We start from the raw sequence: 24,024 nt of genomic DNA, 5'->3' as shown, positions 1-24,024 counted from the left end.
AGGCCCTATATGATTACATAATAGTGTGGACAGTGTGATTTGGGAAACTAGACAAAGCCAAGGTTTCAGAAAAAGATGTATTGTCTCTTTAAATTATTCTATGGGTTAAAATTATACATTATAATGGATTTTCTATTTATTTAAACTATACAAAAAACAGCAAATGTCCCTCCATCTGTTAATACAGACTGTTATAATCTCACAGAGACGAAGATCTTTCCTCCTCATAGTTCAATTTAACCGTGTGTCCAGTGTTCCATTAAACCTTTTTCCCTTAGCCTTAGTTATTTAGTTACCTATCATTCACCACTGAGTCAGACAAAGCGTGTGTGTTCAGTGCTTTCAATAATGGTAGAAGTCTTGAAAATGAGTCTTTACCAAATTCCAGGCACGGAAAATAAATGAGATGTGTTTTTTTTTTAAATATCTTTCTCTGTTTAAATGTTCAAATGGAAATCAGGTGTATGTTTGAGAAGTTGGTAACCTCTGACCTTGACTGCTATGGGAAAAATATTTAAACTGAATGGAAACAATGTATGGTTTGGTGTACAAAAGTATTTTGGGATTGCTTGGATGTGTGAATTGGACAACAAAATATGCATTTTCTGTATCATCAGCATACATCATGGTTTAACATAGTGAGGCAGAGAGGGAGTGACACAAAGAATGAGCCTCAAGGGAAGTCAAACTGGAAATACAAGTGGGTGTTGCCAAAATGTGTTTGTGTCTGAGTATGTGCGCGTGAGTATATTTACAGCAAACTCCATCCAGAACATCTCAATGATTAAAAACAAAGCATATAATCACTCTTTGAAAATCTTTTAGATTGTATTCATGAATAGTTTTGTTTTAAATGCACCTCATTTCATCATATTTGTGTTTGAGGGAAGTGGGAATATCTCTTTTCAGCATAAATGTGGAGACTGATCTCTGACCTCCATAATTACACAATCAGTTAAAGGTTTTCTTGCCTGACAAGTTGGAAAAGACTTGGAGGTATGTACTCGCAGCTTCTTTGAGTGTGAGGTTGCCCAGCTGAGTGTGACATTATTGTTAATCTTGTATATTCGTTGTAATAGAAGATGGTTATTATCTCCACTCAAGAGCTTCTTTAAATGTCACTGTGAAGGTGTAGACATATTTGTATTAATCACTTCACATATACTCAGACATCTGTATACATGTCTTTAAGCAGACTAATCTCTTCCTCTGTGCACCAATGAAGATCTTACTAAAATTGGAGGTAAGATAGTGTTGGTCAACAACAAGAATGTCAAACATGCAGAGAGGATACACCTGCCCCCCAAGTAAACTCTAAGATGAGCTCTCCGTACCAGAAAGCAGCCCAGGGAGGGACCGGAAACTAAAGCTAAACACTATGATCTTCATGCACACCAACTGATAGTTTCAGAAACTATTGCTCTACACTCAGCTACTGCTAATAATTTATCTCATGGGCAGTAACTAATGGTCAAAAGCTCACAGGAACAGGCCACATGGTAATAAATGGAGTTTAACAGGTACACATCTTGAACAAACAAAAACCTTGACCAAGTAGGCTAAAACTGTTTTTCTCCATAGTTTTTCAATTTCAATACCAGCATTTTAGCCAAGAAGGGGTGAATTACAAGATTCCATTACAATTAATCTAAGTTTGAGGGGGGTGGCACTTTAGTTACCACATCATTTCCTAAGTCCACTGGTCTCTATGATTCCTGTTTGCAAGACCTCACAGGCTTTAGCCAGAGACAGAGCGGTTCATTGTAATGAGATAAGGAAAGGACAGGTGGCCCAGTGATCAGTTGCCAGACTGCCTGCTTTAGAGCTGAGCTGAAGCCTAGTGTTTGTCTGCTTCGGCTCTCTTAGATTCTCTCCACAGTCATCACTACAATAACGCACAATTGAGAGAGGAGTCTGGCCAGCCTCTCGCAGGTAATCAATTACGTGAGAAAAATGTGGAACTATTGCTGGAGACTCATTTACAACCCACAGCACCTGCAGCAGGACCAACACTAAAGCAAATAGGTCCTAATGTAACATATTCCCTGTGTTAGCACACAACAGGATATTTATTAAAGGGTAACACCTTCACTCTTGGACAGTCTTAACATTAGCAACTTTTCCATAAGACAAACACCAAATATTGTATAAAAGGTATATTCCCTAAAAGTACAGTTTACCCTTCAACCATAGACAGGTCATTGTGACTCTTACCTTGCAGCTGCTTAAACCTCCCTTCCAGGATGTTGGAATATTGCACCTGATTTACAAATGCTGCTGGGGACAAGCAGGGCTCTCTGTCCCTGCGTTCATACTCCATGGCTTTTTTTCTGGATCTATCTCCTAAGTATTTCTCTCAGACACAGAGTGAATGGGAGTTCTCCTGCATAGCACAGCAAAAGCGACTTTTCCCGCTTAAAAAATATAAACTCCTTCAGAGGGTTTTCCAAAAAATAAAAGTGTTGTATATCCAAAATGCCTTGGTTTGTCCTCCTGTTTCTGATTCCTTCAATGCTGTGCACAACTCAAGCTTGAAAATGTTGCCGCCTGTTCCTCTCTTCTTCTACTGTACGTCCCACCTTGTCCAATGAAAATACAGCAGTGCAACGGTGGAGGGGTTTCTCTAAAGAATCATTTAAAACAAAACTGAAGAACAAAATGTTCTCTTGTTTCACCTCCTCCTGTGAAATTTCACCACTTGTGGCCTCTGAGCAAAGTAAAAACGTTTGGTTACACTCCCTTGTGGTTCAAGGCTGGCTCTTCCTTCCCTCCAAACTCTGAACATGCATTTGGCTGAGCAGAGTGCAGCAGAGCAGGCTAACCAGCCGCGGTCGGATAGCTGTGTAAACAAAGCCTGCTGTGCTGACTGAAAACTGTGTCATTTGCATAAGGTGTGTTTGAGGGAGGAGCACAGAGGAGGAACACAGTGCTTGAAGAGGAGAGGGAGGAGGTGTGGAGGTGGACTAAACCATTAGAAGTCTTTGCTCGTGTAGCTTGAGGCGGATTATGTAATGCCACCTTAATTCCAGAGAGCACCAGGGTGTGGCCTGCCAAGAAGGTATATCAGGATAGTCTCCATGAGATCCATCCTCTTATCCTGCTGTCTCACTATGTGGTTCTCTGTTCTATCACTCTCTGACACAAGATTCAATTTGCCTTGCTCTGTTTGCGGGCTCTGTCTGTGATAAGGCGTTAAGACAGGAAGGAAGTTGTTCAGAGTATCTCAGCAACGTGACAAGCTCTTTCCTGCCTGAACAAGATTTGAAATGATGAACTTGTGTGTCGGTTTGTCAAGCAGATGGTTAGGCAGGAGTGGGGGAGGAAGTAAGTCAAAACCTGTGTAGAACAATTACAAAACTACACTTAATTAACAAATGTTTTGTCAAACTAGATTACGGAAATCTATTAGAAAGATGAATGGCTTAACATGGAAGGGAACAATGTTTCTTATTTAATTTGATTTCCCATTGTCAACCTAAGTGATTTCTTGCATGCAAACACTGGAAGAAAATACACTTTTATTCTGAATTGCTCTGGGGTGAGAAAAGTAATATTTTCCTCCCTCACTTAACAAAGTGACATCCTTTAGCCCAAGTAATTACAGCCTTTTAGCACATGTTTCTGGCACATATGTACACTTAACTTTTGTGGCTGCATGTGCTCCACTCTGCAACGCCAATAAAATCTGTGCAATACACACACCAAAAACGAACGTCAGAAACTAGGCATTAAAAAAGACTTCTAATATATTTTAAGTTGAATACCTCTCCAGTTGAAGACTCTTCCGTGCTGCTGCTAACGCCCTTAAAAGTGTAACAGTAAAAGTGACACATGCAATAATTGCCTGTGTTTGAAAAAATTACATTGTAAACACTTTGAGGACAAAAGGTCACCACCTTTCTAACGAGAAGTTGGCTTTTGGTCTGGTCAGGGGGTAGTGGTAAAAATGTGTGGTGTTTTTTTGATCTGTGCTTGTCCTGATGAGCCGGCAGCATCTGGATGGATCTTATTAGCAGACCAAATGCCCCCGGCCTTCTGCGCCTGGGTGTTTATGGAGGGGGGACTGGACTAATGAGATCCAAAGCGAACACACTTCCTCCTGAGGATCACAAGCAGTGGTCACATGCAGCGAGAAATGAGGAGCAGAGACATGGTAAACTGGAAATGGCCATTTAGGATCCCATTGGGCATCTTTCAAACACACAATCTCAATTACCACGAGACGCAGATGTGGTGGCAGGTTTGCGTGTCTGGCAAAAGCATGCTAAGATATTATGTTCAGACTTATCTCTAAAACTCATTAGTCATTTGGACATACTATTAAATAAACACTCTGGATAATATTTTCTTAATCTTGTAAAATATGACAACAAACATTGAGAGTGTCTGCCAATGGGGATGTGGGAGCAGCTCATGCATTGGATTTAATGATAATTAATGAGGGTCTGGTGTGGTGAATGAACGCAGATGAGGAAGAGAAAAACATAGGAGCTGCAGGGGAGTAAGCATTACCAGAGGGAGAAACAGAGATCTATTGCTGAGCATGTATCTTTTATCCATCCAACAGCTCAACCCCTGCAGGGACATGGGGGAGGGGGGTAAGGCTGGACGATACTCAACTAAATATCTGATCTTAAGGGAATCCCCCTGGAGCAAGACGGCTTGATTTCTTAGGCTGAAGTCCTACAAAACATCTTAAAAATGTGTCCCAATGTGAGAGTGAATAGAAATGTTCATCTATTATTCAGGCGTCTGCCGTTTTCTTCATTATGTATGCATCGTCTATAAGCATAGTCTGAGTATTATCATTGGTTGGATTCCAGATTTAACTGATCTATCTATGATAATGATGTGGATAAGTAATGAATGAGTAGTGATACAAAGGAACATGGATGCTTTCAAAGTACTCTACTGTGTAAGCTCACAAGTAAGAACTTGTAACTGTGTGAGTGTAAAGCTGAAGAAATTCAAATGTTCACCGCTTGCCTTGCTACCACACACAGTATAGGAGAGTAGATAAGTGGTTATTTATTCAAATTACAATTATCTTTAACACAGGAGAAGCTCTGTACTGTGAAGCGAGCTGCAGCCGCTGCTGTCACACCAGGAGTCAAATTAATCTAAGAGACATTTTACAGAGGGAGTAATTGTGAGATACTGGGAGATGTTGAAGCACCAGAAGGCAGCAACTTACAGAATGCTGAAGGTCTTGACATTTGTGAGAAGTTGTTTAAGGTAGGCAGGAGTTATGCCTGGGGGGCATTGCTGCTACAGCATGTCAGAGAATGTGCGCATCAAGCCCACACATGTCAAACGGAGATGGTACCACAGGTTTCACTCACACATGCACACACGAACACAGTCTCCTCTGGTCACACTGGTACAATCAGTGTTAGAGCGCTCTGTTGCTTTCTATATGGTAGCAAGACACAGAACATCTTCAAATGCAGTACAAAACACAACCAGGCGACACTCAAATGTGTTTCCTGTTAGCATGAGGGAGTAAGTGAGGTCATATTTGTAAGTAAAATTAGGTTTATCTTTCAGAGATACTTTGACTATAGCAAAACTAAAAAAACAACAGAGCATACGGTTTCTGTGTGTGTGTGTGTGTGTGTGTGTGTGTGTGTGTGTGTGTGTGTGTGTGTGTGTGTGTATGTGTGTGTGTGTGTGTGTGTATGTGTGTGTGTCTGCCTGTTGCTCCCCTCTGCTGGGGTCTGTATGATACTGCAGCTTGTTTAGACTATTAATAGAGATCGCTTCTCTACCATGTGAAACTAGGAAGGTATCCTATAGTTCAAGAAACACAAATACACGCCAATGGAGCCATCAGGAGTTTCACCTGGGTCACACACACTAGTGGAAGCCTCCTATAGGATATGCTGCATGAGATGAACATTGTAGATCTTCCATGTATCTTTAGTTGTCGGTATATTGATGGAGGATTTCAAAGAGACCTTTAATAGCCCTAAAGTCTATTCTCATCACCTCATTCGTTCACAGCGTATTGCTCTGTGGTGAATTGACTATCCAGCTGCATGGCTTTGTCCTCCTTTTGGAAGTAATTCTGCTTGCCCTACAAAAGAGAGAATTGTGCCTTTTGGGACAGAGAATAATACAGATGGTTCCCCAATCTACAAAGCCTTAGTAGATCTGTGCGCATAACAGTTAGTTTGTCACAGTTTTTTCAAATGCCATCTTTTTCTCAAACTCTTGTTGCATATTTGAAAGTTTAACTTTAAAAAAAACCATACAGGCCTAAATATAAAATATCGGAAAATGTAAAAGATTTCCTAAAAGAAATAAAAAACACAACTCCAATAAGGCTTTCCAAAAACGACAAAGTCATCATCTTAAAATGTAGAATAATGATGATTCCTTTGTATGGCCTAATAGTTGTATTAATTTCTGTGATGGAGTCTGAAAATAATGACTGAATTTTGTTTTTGCATTTGATAGTGGACTTGCCTTTTGGTGGTGGTATTTGAAATGTCATCACAAAATTAATATCATTCTGTCTGGCTCATTAAGATTGAATGGAGCATGAAATGCAGTTTGTCCATCAGTCAGAGCAAACGGTTTGATGATTAATTTAATGAGCTACTTTTATTCTTCAGCTCATGTTAACGTTGCAGGAGAGACTGCTACACAACGATTCCTATTCTTAACTCAAACAATGAATGACGCAAAACAGAACTTATGTGCATCCGTCATCACACAACTACACACACAGGTGCATGTTGACACCTTGCAACTGTCTACGTTAGTCGGGCCTGAAGTGTAGCATACCTGCGAGGGCCTTGATGCGCGAGCGCTCGAAGAGTCGTGCTGAGCTGTTCTCATTATCCCAGTCAGTCTCTGCTGCCAGGTCCCAGCGGTTGTTGATGTCATTGTACTGCTGCTGGATCTCCAAGCTGTCAAAATCCGTCGGCGAGATGGTGCTCATGATGTCCCGGCTGGAGGAAAACACATTCAACCTACAATTCAGACACAGACACACAAATGCAAAGTCAGTGCCTACAGAGATGAGTGGACATTGTGTGATAGGAGAAGTTTCCAAAAAAAATCTATTTCTATTTCATCCAAGGCTAGATGATGCAATGAAATATACATCACCCACACTCTGCTCAAAGCCTCACAGCTGCACTCAAGTTTTATGAGCTCAAATGATAGTCATATGCAAATAGCAGCTTAGACACCGCAACTGCCAGAGTGTCTAAGAGATAAGTTCAGCAACTGTCAGGAAGTTTTTCAGTAAACCAACCAATAATTGAATATAATAGCTCCCGTAAGCCAAGGTAAAAACCCCAAACAATAGCTTGCCACAATACTGATATTATGTAAAGGTATCATCCAGCTGTGCTTTGCTTTGCTTCTTTCACCTATGTTCACGGCACATGTTGGATAAATGGTATAATACTCTCAGATTCTTGCACTTTATACTTTCAGTCCCTGTCCTTGCACTCACTGCCAGCCATGCAGGACCCTCCTATCCTGCTGTTTGAACCAACTCAGCATCGGGTTGTAATGACTGGACCCTCATATGGCAACAATCGATACTTCATAAAACACGGAGGTCAATCCCACCCCCTTTTCTCCTACTGCGCGAGTGTCTGTATTTTGATGACATATACGATGCATCTGGTCCTTTTTGCGTCCTCAGAAGACAGACAACCAATGGGTGGTCTACATCAAGATTAAACCCCCTCATCGGAGACACCCAATAAACGTACTGGGGCCATTTGTTTAAGAGCATTGAGAGAGATTAATAGAGGAATAGTCTGTTTGCTAATACCTGTTTGTGGTGTCTAGTAGCTTTAGCTGAGTTTTACAGACAGAGGATGGAGTGTCTGGTGTTTTGTGAGGACTGCTAACTAAAAATGCAAACTATAATCTTCATTTTGTCATTATAAACTTTCTTCATAAAGACTATCGGGTCCAGTTTATTTTTACCACTGATAAGGGTCTTTGAGCACCTGATAAAGCGCTTGAAATTAAAATGTTAGTGTTATTTTAGTCTAGTCTAGGTTGGATTATGTGGCACTATAGTGAGAGACTGAAAGAAAGACATAAGAAACAAACAAGGTACTCTAGAGAGAAGATTAAGTAGGCCAGCTATTCAACACATTGCACATTAATTAGGTTGTGTATTCATTCTGTGCTCTTCCAGACAGGGTGATTGAAACACACGATCACAGCTGAGGACAGAGATTGATCTGGTTGAATGTAGGACTGTTACTAATGTGTCCGCTAGGACCATTCTTGGACCAATCATGTCGTGAAAGTCAATGCAACCGCTAAATCAGACGTGGAAATCTATAACAGGCAACTGCCAGAACCGATAGGCATCAGTACTGTACACCGCCAGTGTTGGGCCCATATAACAGTTCCCTTTCGTCATTAAATCCAAAAATGCATAATAGACAGGCAATCACGTCATTGAGCGTAGTGTAGAACATGGTCATTTAGATAAATATGGCCATTTGGCTTTGTTTCCAGTATTAATTAACTGATGCTGTCATTCTGTTGATATCAAACACCGCTTAACCCCACAATACAGCACTGTGAAAATGAATTCACATATAGTCTAATACCCTAAACTTACATTTACAGACCGTGGCATTACATTCCTCCTGCATCACTGAAGGCTTTAGTTTGTATTAAGAGGTCAGACCATGGCATTGTCCTTCCCCCCCGATTCTAAAGTAGGACACACCTTGTTATTGTTAAGACAAGTCAAATAAGTCACAAACAGTCCAGCTATAAAAAAATAAAACAAAAAGCTCGGCAAATCCTATTAGTGGCAGATTAAGAAGTGGCTGTGAATAGAAACTAAATGCAGGGATTAGAGGAGAAGGCAGAGCAACGCCTCCACACTGCCCCCCAACATGTCTCTTCCCCACTCATAGGAGCCCCAGGACTCGGCTAATGTCTTGACCCCTCTGGAGTGTGCCTGTGTGTGTGTGTGTGTGTGTGTGTGTGTGTGTGTGTGTGTGTGTGTGTGTGTGTGTGTGTGTGTGTGTGTGTGTGTGTGTGTGTGTGTGTGTGTGTGTGTGATCAGTAAACTCATTCCTTTGTTTTATATGTTTAATATTCTCTCAAGTATAATAATCACACAGTATGTCAAACATCAAATTTGACAAAAAAAAAAACCAGCCTGTTTCATCTTCTTCATCACCACGTCAAATTAAGAAACAATAACAGTAAAACCCACAGGCAGGTCTATGCCATGCACTAATGTGGTGCGGTTCAGCTGGCAAAGTGGTAGGATTTTCGTGCAGCTTAAGTAACCAAAACGTCACGGCATGCGAGCAAGAGTCACAAAGAGGACACACTATCCAGGGCAGGCCTGGCAGTAAAGCAGCTCGGGACAATCTGTCAGTGGGAGTGGACCAGGGTGGGGGCTGGATGGAGGTGGGACCGGTGAGGTCACGAGAGTCTGGCAGTGGCAAATCGAGGGCAATCCTCCCCTTATTGTCGGTAGGAAAAAAGGGTCTCGGGGCAGTGCCTTCGCTAATCGCCCCTTAATGGATCAGACAAACAATCCTCTGACCTACTATGATACTGTAGTCCTTGTTCCCCACACACTGACATATTACACCCCCCACCATCACCACCAAACCTAACCTACACACACATGCCCACAGTGCTTCCAAAAGCCACACACACACAAATCCACCCACTCAGCATGTGTGTATCAGTATTCAGAACACAAAGTGGGTCGGTTCAACGCCTACAATCACACTAGCCTACGTACAAATGCTTCGTAGAGAGGAACCGAATCAGAGACAGAAAAGAGCCCCTCAACTGTAACCTTGCTCTACAAAGCTAAACAGACGTCAACTTCTTCCATACTTAAACCCCAGACCCGTATGCAACCTCCAATTATACTACTGACATAAGGATAAGAGGCAGACAATCAGTCAGATGTGGCACGAAAGAGGGCGGACATTTCTATGAAAGAAAATCCCCTCCTGGTTTAATCCACTCATAACAAAGACTCACATTAATGTAATGAAAGAGTTGGAGATGGGACATATCTATCCTGTGTGTGTGATTATTCTGGATACTTGAAATGAAAACCATCAAAAACTAATACAAATAAAATAAGAGCAGTTTTTTTACGAGTCTATTGTTAAATGGTCTATTGTGTGGAAATGTAAGTAAAGGAAACACAAATTCAGTGAAATCTGCAATTCTGTTATGAAATATCCTGAAGCTGGGTTACAAAGCATGGGCTATATGTAGTCGAACCTTAAAAGCGGGACATGTTCAATAAGTGTGTCTGCCCGGAAGAAAATTGCTTCTCAAAAAAGGGAAGAGTAAAAGGGAAGGGGGAAAATGGGACACACGACGAGTGCCTCAAGCCAAACAAAACACAGCTTCTGACTGGGCCGACATCAGACAATCGCTCACAGCAGAGCGACACCGGTGAAGGAAGCAGGGCAGAGCCGGCAACATGACTGGCACAGCCGCCACCTCTTTCTGTCTCACCCCCCCCCCCCCCCACACACACACACACGCCATCCCTCCGCCTCTCACAGAGCTGCTTCTCTTCACCCAGCTGGTCTGTTTGTCATTACACCCGTTAATCAGGGAGAGAGGAAAAAAAGAATCAGAGCTCCCCATCGCCCACAGGGAATAAGGCCTGTGCACACGGCCAGCATGCACCAGGGGAATAGGGGAGACACAAAAACACACACAACCACACCCTGTAATGGCAAACAGAGAAGCCATCCCCCATGTCAAGTCTTGACAAAAGCCACAGTACTGGTAGTCAAAATACAGCTGTTAAGTTTGACATTTTTTAAATGATACGGACAAAATATTCTATGCTGATTGGTCGGTCCATAGTGTTGAACATTCATAACAATCAAAACATTAATACTATCATTGGGATAGAGTGTGTAGGGTTCTCCATGGATCAACGTATTTGGATTTTAACCATTGTATTATCATACAATAGAGATAATGCTTCAACATAAGCAGCCACAAACCAAACTAAAAAGACACATTGTACCAGTTAATGGTAAGAGATAGCCTTCACTGGGGCTGATGTGTGGCAATTGTAATACTTTACAGAAGATGGTAAAAGGAACAAGCTCTTGACCATCCATTCTCACATGGAAGAATCAGATCAAATAACAATCCAATAGAAATGAGATGTTGACATTCAATGTAAATCCCAATACAAACAATATCCATTTCCATTAGCTTTATGTAATGAGTTCAAGCTGAGGGGGCACCTCTGTGATGCCTGCATGTGACACTCAGACGAGCCTGCAGGAAGGGGAGTCAGATCCGAAAATGCATCACACAAAGCTTGCTCCGCCAAACTGGCCCCATACAATGGAGGAGTCAGCAGAGAGCTGAGGCCAGCCGTCGAGCCTTTCCTGTTTGCAGAGAGGAGGCAGCCAGAGGCATATACTGTATGCATCAGAGGCCCCTACACACAGCCCTGCTGATCCCGGCCTGAATGCCCTGCTGAATAGGACAGCAGAGGTCCTTTGTTGACCTGTAGCTTCACATTCATCAAACACTCAAGCGGTCAGCACGCCTTACACGCATGGAAACTGACATGTTACTTCAGTTTGGGACACCAGCTCAATGGAACAAATTAAATGTCAAAGGACACCATATTTAAACCAATCACAAGAATACAACATGAGCGGCAAATGGACGCGTTTGTCACAAAGACAACACTATTCTCTTTAATATATATTGTACCATGTCATTAAGGTATCCTGTAGCTACTCCGATATCGACCATGAAAGAGTGTTTGATTCGTAAACAATGTCCGTCTTGTACCTTATATTCAAGCTACACTGCTTATCTTTGTCTACGCAGGGTATGAATGAATAAAACATGAACAAGTAACAATGCTTTACAGGGGAAGTTCAAATACACATGATTCATCTTTACAAACTTATTCCCACTGTGGCAATTTTGGCAACTGCTACAGCATGGGTGATAGCAAGACAACAGTAATGGCTGCTGCTAGTCCTGCTTATGTTTCTGAATGAGTGCTCATCTAAGCTTTGAAGTAAATTCGTCTGGATGTAACAGTGGCTGCATCAATCTCTTGGGCAGCTAGAGATCCGAAATTGAATACATCAGCGAATAAAATATTCATGCAAATCATAGTGGCTAATCCACTGTGGATTGATCTTTCCATTTTAAAACACACAGGACAAGAAGTGCAAGCGTAAGTGCCGCCAGCGTGCCTTCAGGTCTGCGTGTGTTTGTGTAGCGATGCTGATGCACTGCTGATAGACCTAACAATCTGTTGATCCCCGCAAATCATTAGAAAAAGTATTCATGTGTGGGAGGCTTTTTTACTTTGTTTCAGAGGTGCTTTCTTTTTTGTTCTGCATTCCTTTTTAGTTTCTAATGTTGTCAATCCCCAAAAAGCTAGGATTCACAAACCGAAGTTTTAGTTAAGTCCTTTTTTTGGTATTCAAATATTGAAAAACTGTCTCAGTAATGAATCAGAATCTTTGATTTACCTAGCATCGCTCTAGATTAAATTGGCAGTGATTTAAATCGGCTTTCCGATATCTGAGGGGGAGTGCAACTCTTTGTGACCCTGTAAAGTAGCGGTGCACACACTGCTCAGAATTTCTGCCTCTGCATGAAACTTTATCTGCCCACAGAAGAGGCACTGAATGCAAAAAAAAAGGCCTCACAATGACCTCATGTTTAAAAATAGAAGAGGTTAATTCATCAGGGACATACAGTAACTAGATTAACTGTCCAATACATCACATGTGAAAACTAAGCATGTTTTGAGATGGTTGTTTGTGACGTCCAGCTGCAGGCCCCTGCCATGCGTGCCCTGTAACGCTCTTATTTCTGCTCCTGCTTTATATTTCTGACATTCTGAACACAAAACACTGTTCTGTGTGTGTGACTCCAACGTTGTGTGTCACACTGTTCACTACAGTTTTAAGTGTTATGAAGAAAGAAATGATTTAAAGTCGGGGCAGAAACGACATGCCTGCTATCTTTTACTATAAAATGTAAATGCTTTCAAAGCACTAAAATAACGTTTGATCTTCTTTTCTAATTGGCTGCTGTTTAATTATAGATGCAAGATAATGTGCAATGTATATTAATGACACAGCTATCCCAAAGAAACTTCATGGATATTTTAAGCAAAGGACAGAGTTGGTGAGGAAACTTTTTCAGTTTATTTGGCCTCACAAATCTTATGTCACACGAAATAAACTCACATTTTATGGTGTGCTTTTTGATGATATACATGTTGCCTCCATTCGTCATAAAGAGGCTGTAATATTTATGCTGATGACCTACTTTTGAGAATTCTGAAAACAAACCGGTACGGTTTAGTGAGGGAAGACCCAAAATGTATCTTAAGAATTTACACTTTATAAATGTCCTCTTGACAAACCAATCAGAATAGATCCAACATACCAAACATATTTAATAAACCCCGACATATTGTAGGATTTGCTGAGCATTTTGAATAGCATCTTTTACAGTATAGTTAAAACCCCTCATCAAAAGCTTTTTTTTTTTAATGGCAGCAAATTATTTATTTTTTTAGTCATCATTGTCCATCCCTGGCATCACAACACAGGGTGCACATGCCAACAACATTGCTTTTAGCGAGTTTAGATTTGACACAACAGCATGTAAAAGACTGGATGAATAAATGCAATCCATTCCCACTGCACTACGTTAAAAATAAAACAATTGCACATCAGAGAGAAGCACTATTTACACAAGGCGTATGCTGGGTTAGTGATATGGTTCACTGCAGCACAAAGAAAGTGTGAATGACAGGAACTGGAAAAAAAAGCTTGTTCAAGAGGGATTTTGAGAATCAGCACTATGGGGGGCCCACATTCACAGCCTCATTCCTTTGTTGAATGCTGCCCATGTAGCCAGGCTGCTAACAGCCATATCTCATCCATCTATCATCACAACCCGTCTGTCTCTCCGTCAAAAAGGCCCTACAGTTATTCCGACCATGAACACAACAACAAGGCAAGAATGATCAACAAACGCATTATATAGTGTAATAAAAAGTCATCTATTTTGTTTGTTTTGGCACATGCTTTTCTCTGGGACCACTATGCAGTACTAGCTGGATCAATATGCATTTTCTCATACAATAACAGAGAGCAACCAAAACAACAGACATCCTGCAAATAAGTGCTCATCTTCTGACGCTGCAATGAACACATACATTACGAAAGAGACACCTTTTAAAATCAACACAAAATATTCTTACAAATATTGTGTTTTCTAATTGGCCAGCATCAACAAAAACCATACTCAGTTCCATGGTTGGCAACATGAGCTCCTAAATGTCATACATTTGATAAATGTGCAAGTTAATCAGCTACAATGAAATGCAATTGTTTTCTCTTCAGTAACACACAGGCAGAAGTGTTCAATGTGGTAGATTGTAATCTGGAGGAAGGCTCCTTGTTGGCAAAGGAACCCTGGGTAAACCATGAAAAAGACAAAGAGACATGTGGCTGATAAATTATTCCGAGAACACTGTGTTTTGATGCACAATTACACCGAATTGTTTTTCCTCTTGGCTCCCTGTTTGGAGTTGATTCATATCACAGCAGACCTCTGTGGCTAGGTTTCAGTCACAGCTCCTAAGGGACATCAATTATTAAATATACTGTATGTGTCCCGCTTTGACCGTACACCTAATGCTGCCTGCAGACAATGCTCCATGAGCATCATTTCAACAAGGTGAACAGGAAGGGGAAAGTCATCATGTCGCCCTCTGGTGGCGCTACTAGCCTGGCTTCTCTGTGGGGAAGTGTTGTACATTTTAGAAATGTTTTCAATAAATGATTCATTTATTGTTTGTCTTAGGAGCATTATAATATTTTTATGAACTAAAAGCTGACTTTACATACATGTATTTTATCCGATAAATAAAACATGTCCAACAGAAAATGGCATCTACTACATGACCTATTCTCCAAAAGAGAATATACATGAATAAAGGAAAGCAATAGGCAATAGGTAACTCGGGATTTAATATTTAGTTTTCAGCTCATATTAGTAATTTCTTCAGAGTAAATCCATTTCATTTATTTTCAATAACAATCTCCCTTGATTTGAAGTCTAGTCTTCCATATAAAGCAGTATCCTCGCCATGGAGGAAAAGAGAAGGTATCAGAAGGAAGAGGCATTTTAAAACGTGACAGAATACACCCCTGGCTTTTATCCCACAATCTAAATGAAAGCGATGTAGCTATTGCATTCAGCTTGCAATCAATGTGTAAATCAGTCACTAAATATAAAGAGGGTTAAACACCTGATGTGCTAGTATTGAACCACTGACATAGGATAATGGCCATCCTGTAATAGAGAGGAAATAGATTTAGAGCCAAAAAACAGATAAAGCCTTTAAAATGTCCTCTAAAAAACCACCTAAACATTTCATGCCCCAATATTAGAGATTCTAGTCAAAAAGAGTAGTCAAATACTATGTTTACGTTCCCTGTTCCCTGTTAAGTCAGTCAACCCTTCTAAAAAGGGGCTCTTAACATTATGCCACTACCCCATAACACCTGTAAAGTTTGGTCCTACAGAACTTTAGCTGTCTTTTTCTGATTTCTCCTATGCATTTCAGAAAATGACCAAAACAAATCGAGCATCATATAAAACAACCCTTAATCATGTGACATCTGCCATCTAATGCATGCAAAACCCTCACATGTCAAACGGCTCATCAAGAACGGCACTTAAAATGTCATACCATTAGTATGCACGCCCATGTGGTTTTCTTCTCCGTCACAATGACATTTTCTTCAATGGGCTGGTGTCTCTGGGCAATGAAACATGGTTCTACACGTGGTAGCCGGCAAATGTCAGCTCTCAATACCCACAACATTAGGATGGAGTCTTAAAACGCTTGATGGGCATGTAGCAAAAGTACACTCCTCAAAACAACGTGTTCACTGGCCTTAGTTTTCAACGAGCTTTTGATTAAAAGCAAACCTTTATTGACATACTTTTACCTGATGCATCCCTGCCATGACTCACAGTGTAGGCCGGGCACGCAGTATAAATCTCAGTCCCATCATAACATTCACCACACAGCCCACAATGTCGAAAGCATAAACTGCAGTTTTACAAAACGCTCTACACCACACCATGGTGAGAAGGCAATGGTAACCTGGCTAGCGGGCAGGCGACAAGGCTTGGTTGTTTTACCAGCGTTTATCTCTACAGATCCACAGGCTGGCTGTACAGATAAAATGTGGCTGCGTTTGACATCGGTTTAGACAAAGGCAAGAAGACATACATTCAGAGGGATGGCTCCCAATAACTAACGTGGCGTTGCAGTCAGATAGCATACACTTCTCAACCAGGCAGCTAACCAGAATTATAAATGAGTTGAATTGAGCCAGCATCTCTTTCAGAGTTTGAAAAAAAAGGCTTTAGCTGAGATACAATAACGTTAAGTGTGCAGCTAGTAGCCGTGGGAAGCTAACGGCAGTCACCTGAATATCACAGTCTCTCATTAGCTTTGTTATTAGTCGGTAGGCTACCGGTGGTGGAGAATAAAAATACAACATTTAAATCAAGCTTACCTCTTATTTTGTCTTCTGTTGTCGATATTGTTACTACCGAGTCACTGTGAAAGATATCTCAGCAGACATCAAAAATATCTTCTATGCCGATGTGTGCGACTAAGCTAATTCAACATGTAACGGTTTTTTAACGGTTAAAAATCCCAGGTAACAAACATAACGTCTTTCCGTTAAATCCGCATCCTCGGAAACATGAATTTTCCTCCGCGCGCTGCTACCGGTGCAGCGTGTTACGAAACCACCTCTTTTTTTTTTATCTCGCTTTCACACAAAACCGTAAGCGGGGGAAGAGAAAAATCGGTGACAAAAAGAGCCCGTTGTGAGGCAGGTATGAGACGGATATCCGCAGCAGCTTCTCCTCCCGTGACCGAGCATCAGAAGGGCTGTCCGTTTCTCACTCAGTCCGGTTCCCCACACTCCCGTTAAACAGGCAGAAGGGAAAAAATGTGGACGAGCTGGTGGTGGTAGTTAGGGGTGTGCGTGGGGGGTGGGGGTGTGTGTGTGGGTGGGTGCTGACCCTTCACAGTCACATGAAAAACCCTATGCACATTTTTAGTATTCTCAACAATAACTGTGAGAAAAGATGCTCTGCCCCATGTTCTGTATCTGGTGCTGTCCCTGGTGCTAAAACATTCACATTCAGTTGTGCATCTGAAAATAGCCTTTTGCTTGCAATTAGTTAATGGCGATGAGGAAATTGTACAAATGCAAGCAGGGAAAAATTCTAGCTCACATTGAATGCATCACTCTCAATCCACATGGGGCTGCAGCTATATACAGTATACTGTATGGTTGCAGCCCATTTTAGCATCTCGTTTCTCACAGATTCAAATGCATCAACTATCTCCTTATTACAGTCACTGAGGGTGAGGGTAATGTAGGATTGTGTCTTCTTAGATTTCATTAAAAACAGTAATCATCCATGGTAGTTTATAAAAAATACATAGTGTAGCCTACAGTATAGCCTGCTATATCTATGCATTATAGGTCTACTTCAGAATGACGTTATTGTAATCCATTGATCACCCCCATTTAAGCACTTTTTATTGATTGAAATACTTTCTATAAATCAAAAACCCACAATCTTGATGTCTTTTTTTTTTACCGGTTTTCCATTCTCCATTGGTTTTTAGCAGAACTGCCGTTGCACTAAATTATTCCTGAGACACTATGCAGCACCTGGTTGGTGTGTGACATCAAGCAAGGCATCGAGATCTGGGTTATTCATAAAGCCCTGGAAGATCCTCGTGCAAGAGACCCTCAAGACAAGATACGTGTTTTCCTCTGTGCTTTTTTCAGTGGTATGGTACAGTAATGTGAGGGGTGATTTTAGTGCAGAATCTAGAGCGGGCTTCATTCATGCTGGTGGTCCGTAGACGGGCACTAAGGAAGGCACCCAAATTCCAACACCTAAATTATATTTATGTCTTTGTGTTCTCTGTCTGTCTCTTGATAGGGTGTGTATCTGTGAGCATGGGTGGTGCTGAACCAACAAAGTGGTAGTGGCGAGGGTTTATGGGATGATGGGTCTCAAAGAGAGGGCTAAGCAGTTTGGGAAAGCAGCACGCTACTCATTATGAGCAGTTAGTGGTAATGAAAATGCTCTGCTGTGTTGGTAGTGTGGTTCCACAGTGTTTTGCTCTCAGTGTATTATTGTAGTTGAAGGTTTCCGTGTGGGCAGGATCTTTTCAAATGTTATATCATAAAGAGTTGCTTTTCATTTAAACTATCAACACATTTGAATAAATGAAGCATTGCTGAAAGTATGTGTTGTATTATAAGCAGCTCACTTGATAACATAAACTCAAATACAACTAGACTGTCTTGCAATGGGATCAGACCAGCTGCAATGCCAAATATGGACAGAGGCATGAAGTTGGGGTTAATTACCCCTTGACCCTAACCTGCCACCCCTACTTCTTGCGCCCTTGCTTGGACCACACTCATCTGCAAAGACAGCATTCATTTAAACTCAACTACACATCTGGGAAGTTTTGTGACACCAAATCCTGCCAAGGGGGTAAAGTCTTGGGGTAAAGTATTGGCATAACCAAATTGCATCTTGCACTTCTCTCACACCTGTCCCCATCAAAACAGACGTTTTCTTTTTTCAATGAGCAAAAACCATATATTAGTATAATAGTTTGCATATTTCATTAACATAAAACATATTTACCGCACCGTTGTGACGAAAAGAGAGCTGAGCCAGAAGGCAAAGCTCTCTGTCTACCGGGCCATCTTCGTTCCTACCCTCACCTATGGTCATGAAGGATGGGTCATGACCGAAAGAACGAGATCGCGGATACAAGCGGCCGAAATGGGATTTCTCCGCAGGGTGGCTGGCATCTCCCTTAGGGATAAGGTGAGAAGTTCAGTCATCCGGGACGGACTCGGAGTAGAACCGCTGCTCCTTCGCGTTGAAAGGAGCCAGTTGAGGTGGTTCGGGCACCTAGTGAGGATGCCACCTGGGCGCCTCCCTAGGGAGGTGTTCCAGGCACGTCCAGCTGGGAAGAGACCGAGGGGTAGACCTAGGACCAGGTGGAGGGATTATATCTCTTCGCTGGCCTGGGAGCGCCTTGGAATCCCCCAGTCAGAGCTGGTTGATGTGGCCAGGGAAAGGAAAGTTTGGGGCTCTCTGCTGGAGCTGTTACCTCCGCGACCCTGACGGAAAAGCGGGAGAAGATGGATGGATGGATGGATGGATGGATAAAACATATAAAGTTAAGGACCCAACTTCATACACTCATTCATCATCAATGCATTGCCAGCATTGATTACAATTACAGTATGTCTTTTCTTTAACTGTCAGTCTGTCATTTTGAGATCTATTGCAAACGCCAGTTCTGTTCTTGTAAATGATTAATCGAAACATTACATACTGTTGGTGTTGACTTTGATCTCTCTATCATTATGCTCGCTAATGTGATCCTCCCACATGAGATGACAAAATGTAATGTACTCAGCTGTATATTTCAGTTAGTCACGTGTACCTACTTTTTTAGTAGACTGACTTTTTATATGAACATACTTTATTTTTATTGTACACACATCAAACTTTGTGTAAAAGAACTGTTCTCATTGTTTTAATTACATTTAATTGCCAGAATGACTGTTCAAAAAGCCCCTTATTGCTGTATCATCTGAGCAATACAATGTTTGAAATGAAATTACAGTACATTGATAGATGACGGTCTGGTACCACCACTCAATTGAAAAAAGCTAACTCATTGAAATTCCTGAAAGATAAAGTGTAAACGACATCTGGCTCCCTGCAAAGCTGTACAGTAGTGTTTAAGGCTAAAAAGAAAGCCTCCTGGCATTTAAAAATCACTGTGAGCTGTGTGGCCACACACAACCTGTTTACGCCCCCTGCTCACAGACCCTCACCCAGCAGAGAGCTCATCCACAATCCACCGTGACAAAGGGAAAGAGCTGAGTGCAGGATATAAGGCTGCCACTGGCTGCCAGAGTGTGTCCAGCACAGTGCTTTCTGCAGATTGCAGCAGTTTGAGCTAAACCCCCTCTCTGTCTGCTCACTATAGACGGGACCTGGGTGGGTGGGGTCATTATTAACGTGTCCAGTGACCAGGGTGGAGTTGGGGGGCTTGTGTTTGGCAACGTTGGTGTGACTGTATAGCTTCACAGCCGGGTGGACATGGTCTCTATTATTTTTCCCCTCCAGCACAATGTGACTGATATTCCCAGCCTTAAATCTGAATCACATGAGACCAATGTTGGGTCAATGGAGGGGGTCTCCATGCTGATCTCAATAAATGTCTGAGGCAGGGAGGGACACAAACTGAAAGAAGCATAATACACCATCAACATAGCTCCTGTGGCCTAAAGCTGCAGCCCTAAAAGGTTTACTGTACTTTAAAGATGTACTTATCACCACTAGGTTGATTGCTTTATATTTGAATCCTGTTTCAAATAGTATTTTCCATCTTTAAATGGTGCTTTATTTGAGCAGATGTGCTGCTGGGTTTGTTTCCTTATCAGCAACACAACTCTGATTCCCTCTCCAAATTTGACCAGGCAAGGAAATATTTCTTTGCTCATTGGCTCTTTTTTCAAATAGGTTGTGACACTTTATCTTCGTGAATAATCCTTATCTCGTTATGTTAAATGTTTGTCCCTCAACTTCAAGTCACCTAAAGCTGTAATTGACCAACAAAGAAGAAAGTTTCGTAGCTGCAGCCACAGGTACCTAATGGGTGATAGTTCGGTCAATGCGACCTACTAAAAGATATTTATATCCTCCTAACCACTTTTTTGAGTCATCTCCCAAGGACACATAAGCTATTTCTGTCCAGGTTCTTGCTCATCCTCCCTCCCTCTCACGTCCCTTTTCTTATCACTCTTTCTCCCTAAACTAGTTGCTGGAGGTCACCCTGCTGTTCCAGTTTGAAATTATATAATAATTTGACGGAATGAAACCAGGACAGTGAGGAGCAGTGGTGCCACTATGGTGCAACGTGACTCCCTGAGCTCACAGGATAATCTATAAAGGGGGATACACAGCTTTGCGGTTTTATTACACCCATTTCTCTGCGTGCAAATCAGCAGACAAAATGTTTCACATGCATGGAACATGGGTCACATGATCACATTGTGGTTTCAGGCACATGTTGCTCGAGAGCACATGAAGAAAACAACAGGTGTGTGGTAGTCAATCAACAAAATGCATAGCTCCTGTACACCAGGGAATGAAACATATGCTCTCCTTATAATTTAAGCCCGAAGCCTGAGACCTTGTTTTGTGAAAGCATGCAGACCCATTTTGATTATTTTGCCCAGAAATAAAAAATACTTTAGTTTCAAAGAGGTTTTCATCTTTATATTGAAGCTCATAAATTGATACTGGGTTTGTTGGTTGTTTTTATTGCACAGTGCAGTTATTAAACACAGTGTGGGGACAATGCTTAATGCTTGTTTTTTACTATGACCATGTACAGTAGATATGGCTCAAAGTCACCATAGCTTTTGCCTGATCTACAGAAAAGAACTGCAGCAGTGTACATTTAATCTGTTAAAGCAGTTTTTTATTTGTATTCATCGATAACACATCTGTATGTTTCCATTAAGTTGAAATAAAGAACAATGAGTAGTAATGATGCATGTATTGTAATACAGGAGCAGAGAAGGTCTGTATTGACCAAGATATTGACACCATGTCCATTAGATTTATCTATGCAAATACCTCAGAGAAAAATAACCCTTATTATTCACAACCTGAACTGACTTCACCATGGCACAAACTTGATGAAGGCGAGGAGCCAGTTGGAGTGATGGAAAGCATATTCTGTAGTGCACGCATGTACAAGCAGCTCCCTCTAGTGGAGGGTCATTTTTTGCCCCGTTTTTTATACACGGTCATATCTGGTTTTGACATGCCAAAATGAATGTGTGGAAAAAAATATGAAACAATTTACTAGAGGATTGCAGTTTTGGTTAAATGTTGGTCAGAAAACATTATTTGAAGAAATCTAAACAAATGAAATATCACTTTCTTGCACTTTGGGACAGTTCTTTTGACAGCTATAGTATTGTGTAGAAGGGATTGAAATAGAGCGCATCAGGTTTGTTTCTACTTGGTAAATGGTCTGTGTTCACACCTCTAATGTCTCCATAAGAACAAGCCTTCTGGAAGCAATGTACAGTACACCCTCCTCATTGACGTTTGTCTCTAATCTCATTTATGCTCCAACGGGCAGCAAAAAGAGGCAATTAAAAGGGTTTATGCTCTGTTGTTTTATGAATAATGCATGCGTAATGCCTAGGTGAAACACTTTGTACCAAATATTCTTCTTTAATGTGTCTTAATCTTTAAAAATAAGATATTACTTATTATTCTTCCTGCATTCCACTGAAACAATTTATAAATAAAAGAGAAGGAGAACTAAGACGAGGGCGAAAATTGCATGTGTCTGCCTTTATATGGCCTACTTTTAGATCATTTCTTGATCCAAAACCAGTTTAAACTCTAACTATATCACCAGACAACTGGAGAGTAACATTAAAGGTGGTTTTCTAGTGTGGTGTACATAACATAAATTACAATTCATGATAAAGACACCCAATGGTTAATTGAGTCATTGATTTGCATAGAAGATGGCTTTAAGTCAATCAAGTGTAATTTACAACATATTGCGTTAGTATTTTAAAAAATTCTGGGAAACATTTATGGGAAAAATAACCAAGATGATTGCCTCTGACATCCAAATGCCCATAATGACATAGGATTATGGAAAATCTATTCATTAAGAAGTTGACTGGGTATAATGATGTGTTCAATTACAAACATAGCAGTAGAAGTTACAATTAAAAAAGATATGAGCATCATATATTTTATTTGAAATTTCTGCTAACTTTTGAGGGATGGGCTTTATAGTAGCTTCCACAAAGCTGAACACTAGCAGCTTGTGTTGACTGAGGTTTCTGGTGGGGATTACAGTCACAAACATAAAGAGTTCACAAGATGGTGCTGTTCTTCAGGTAGCTGATGTCCGCCCATATTCAGCATCAGTAATCTTTTATCATTTTATTTTCAAGTTGACCAAACCAAACTTATTATTCATTTCTAACTGTTGACATGTTTAGGCTTGAACTTTTTCTTGACTGATGAAGTCAAATTAAAAGCGTATTCCAGGTTAATTGAGGAAGATCGATCGAACACGCTACAAGACAGTCTTGTAAAAGCAAGGATATGTGAATACAAATGGATCCAATGGACCAATGAGGACAACTTCAGCTCTCTTGGACAATTTAACATATAAAGAAAACACCATAACTCATTATCTATCTATATACAGTATACTTCTAGTGTGTCTGCCATGGGCTTAATTAGTTAGTTAGTAACACGTGTTGATCCTAAACATCTTAGCAAAAAAGGAACAGTATTTCAGATTAAAGAAAATCAGGGTTGAGCCATTTAGTCCAGAAGGTAAAATCAACAACTTGGAATCAGTCATTAGTACGAATATATTCTAGAAATAGGAATATGATGCACTGAAGGAACAGCAAATGTCCTTCCCTTTTGATACTGGAATCAAAAATATCAGAATCAAATCAAAGATATCAGATTAAAAAAAACACTGCAATGCTGGGGTTCAGGATATATATGCAGAAGCAAAATAACATTTGTCGTCTTATCAAGATAAGCTTGCAACAACGTTTCTTAAATTAATCCAGTTTATGGAAGTTACAGATCTGTACATTGAAGTAACAAGCAAAAGAGTAAAGCGAACGGACCAATGAAAACCCTCTATGTGCCGGGTTTATTTACTTTCTAGGCGTGCTTAAAATGCAGCACTGAAACCTCCACAGTGCAGTCTCCCATACTCCTGACTATATGTGTGAACTCTGAAAACTATCTGTATGGTTTGGTTTCATATTTTTTAAAACTTCCCTTAATAAAAACACGAATGCATGA

At 40.9% G+C, this 24,024-nt stretch overlaps 1 protein-coding gene across 5 annotated transcripts in view; it reads right to left on the bottom strand.

The window, feature by feature from the left end:
* The window catches only part of sptbn2 (spectrin, beta, non-erythrocytic 2), a 35,756-nt gene extending 28,781 nt beyond the window's left edge, over nt 1–6,975 (bottom strand). For 2 of the 5 annotated variants that reach the window (XM_063894347.1, XM_063894349.1), the window contains exon 1: nt 2,215–2,854. In XM_063894347.1, coding sequence (XP_063750417.1) covers nt 2,215–2,320 — 106 coding nt within the window. In that variant the 5' untranslated portion in view covers nt 2,321–2,854. Of the gene's footprint in view, nt 1–2,214; nt 2,855–6,789 lie in introns of those variants that run through there. The other 3 variants (XM_063894350.1, XM_063894346.1, XM_063894348.1) reach the window with 3 other exon arrangements.
* Between the last annotated feature and the right edge of the window lie 17,049 nt (nt 6,976–24,024).

This window comes from Eleginops maclovinus, chromosome 11 (assembly GCF_036324505.1).
Source record: "Eleginops maclovinus isolate JMC-PN-2008 ecotype Puerto Natales chromosome 11, JC_Emac_rtc_rv5, whole genome shotgun sequence".
Classification (NCBI taxonomy): Eukaryota; Metazoa; Chordata; class Actinopteri; order Perciformes; family Eleginopidae; genus Eleginops; species Eleginops maclovinus.
Note: the sequence above shows the minus strand (reverse complement) of the source record. Positions and strands in the feature narration are given on the sequence as shown.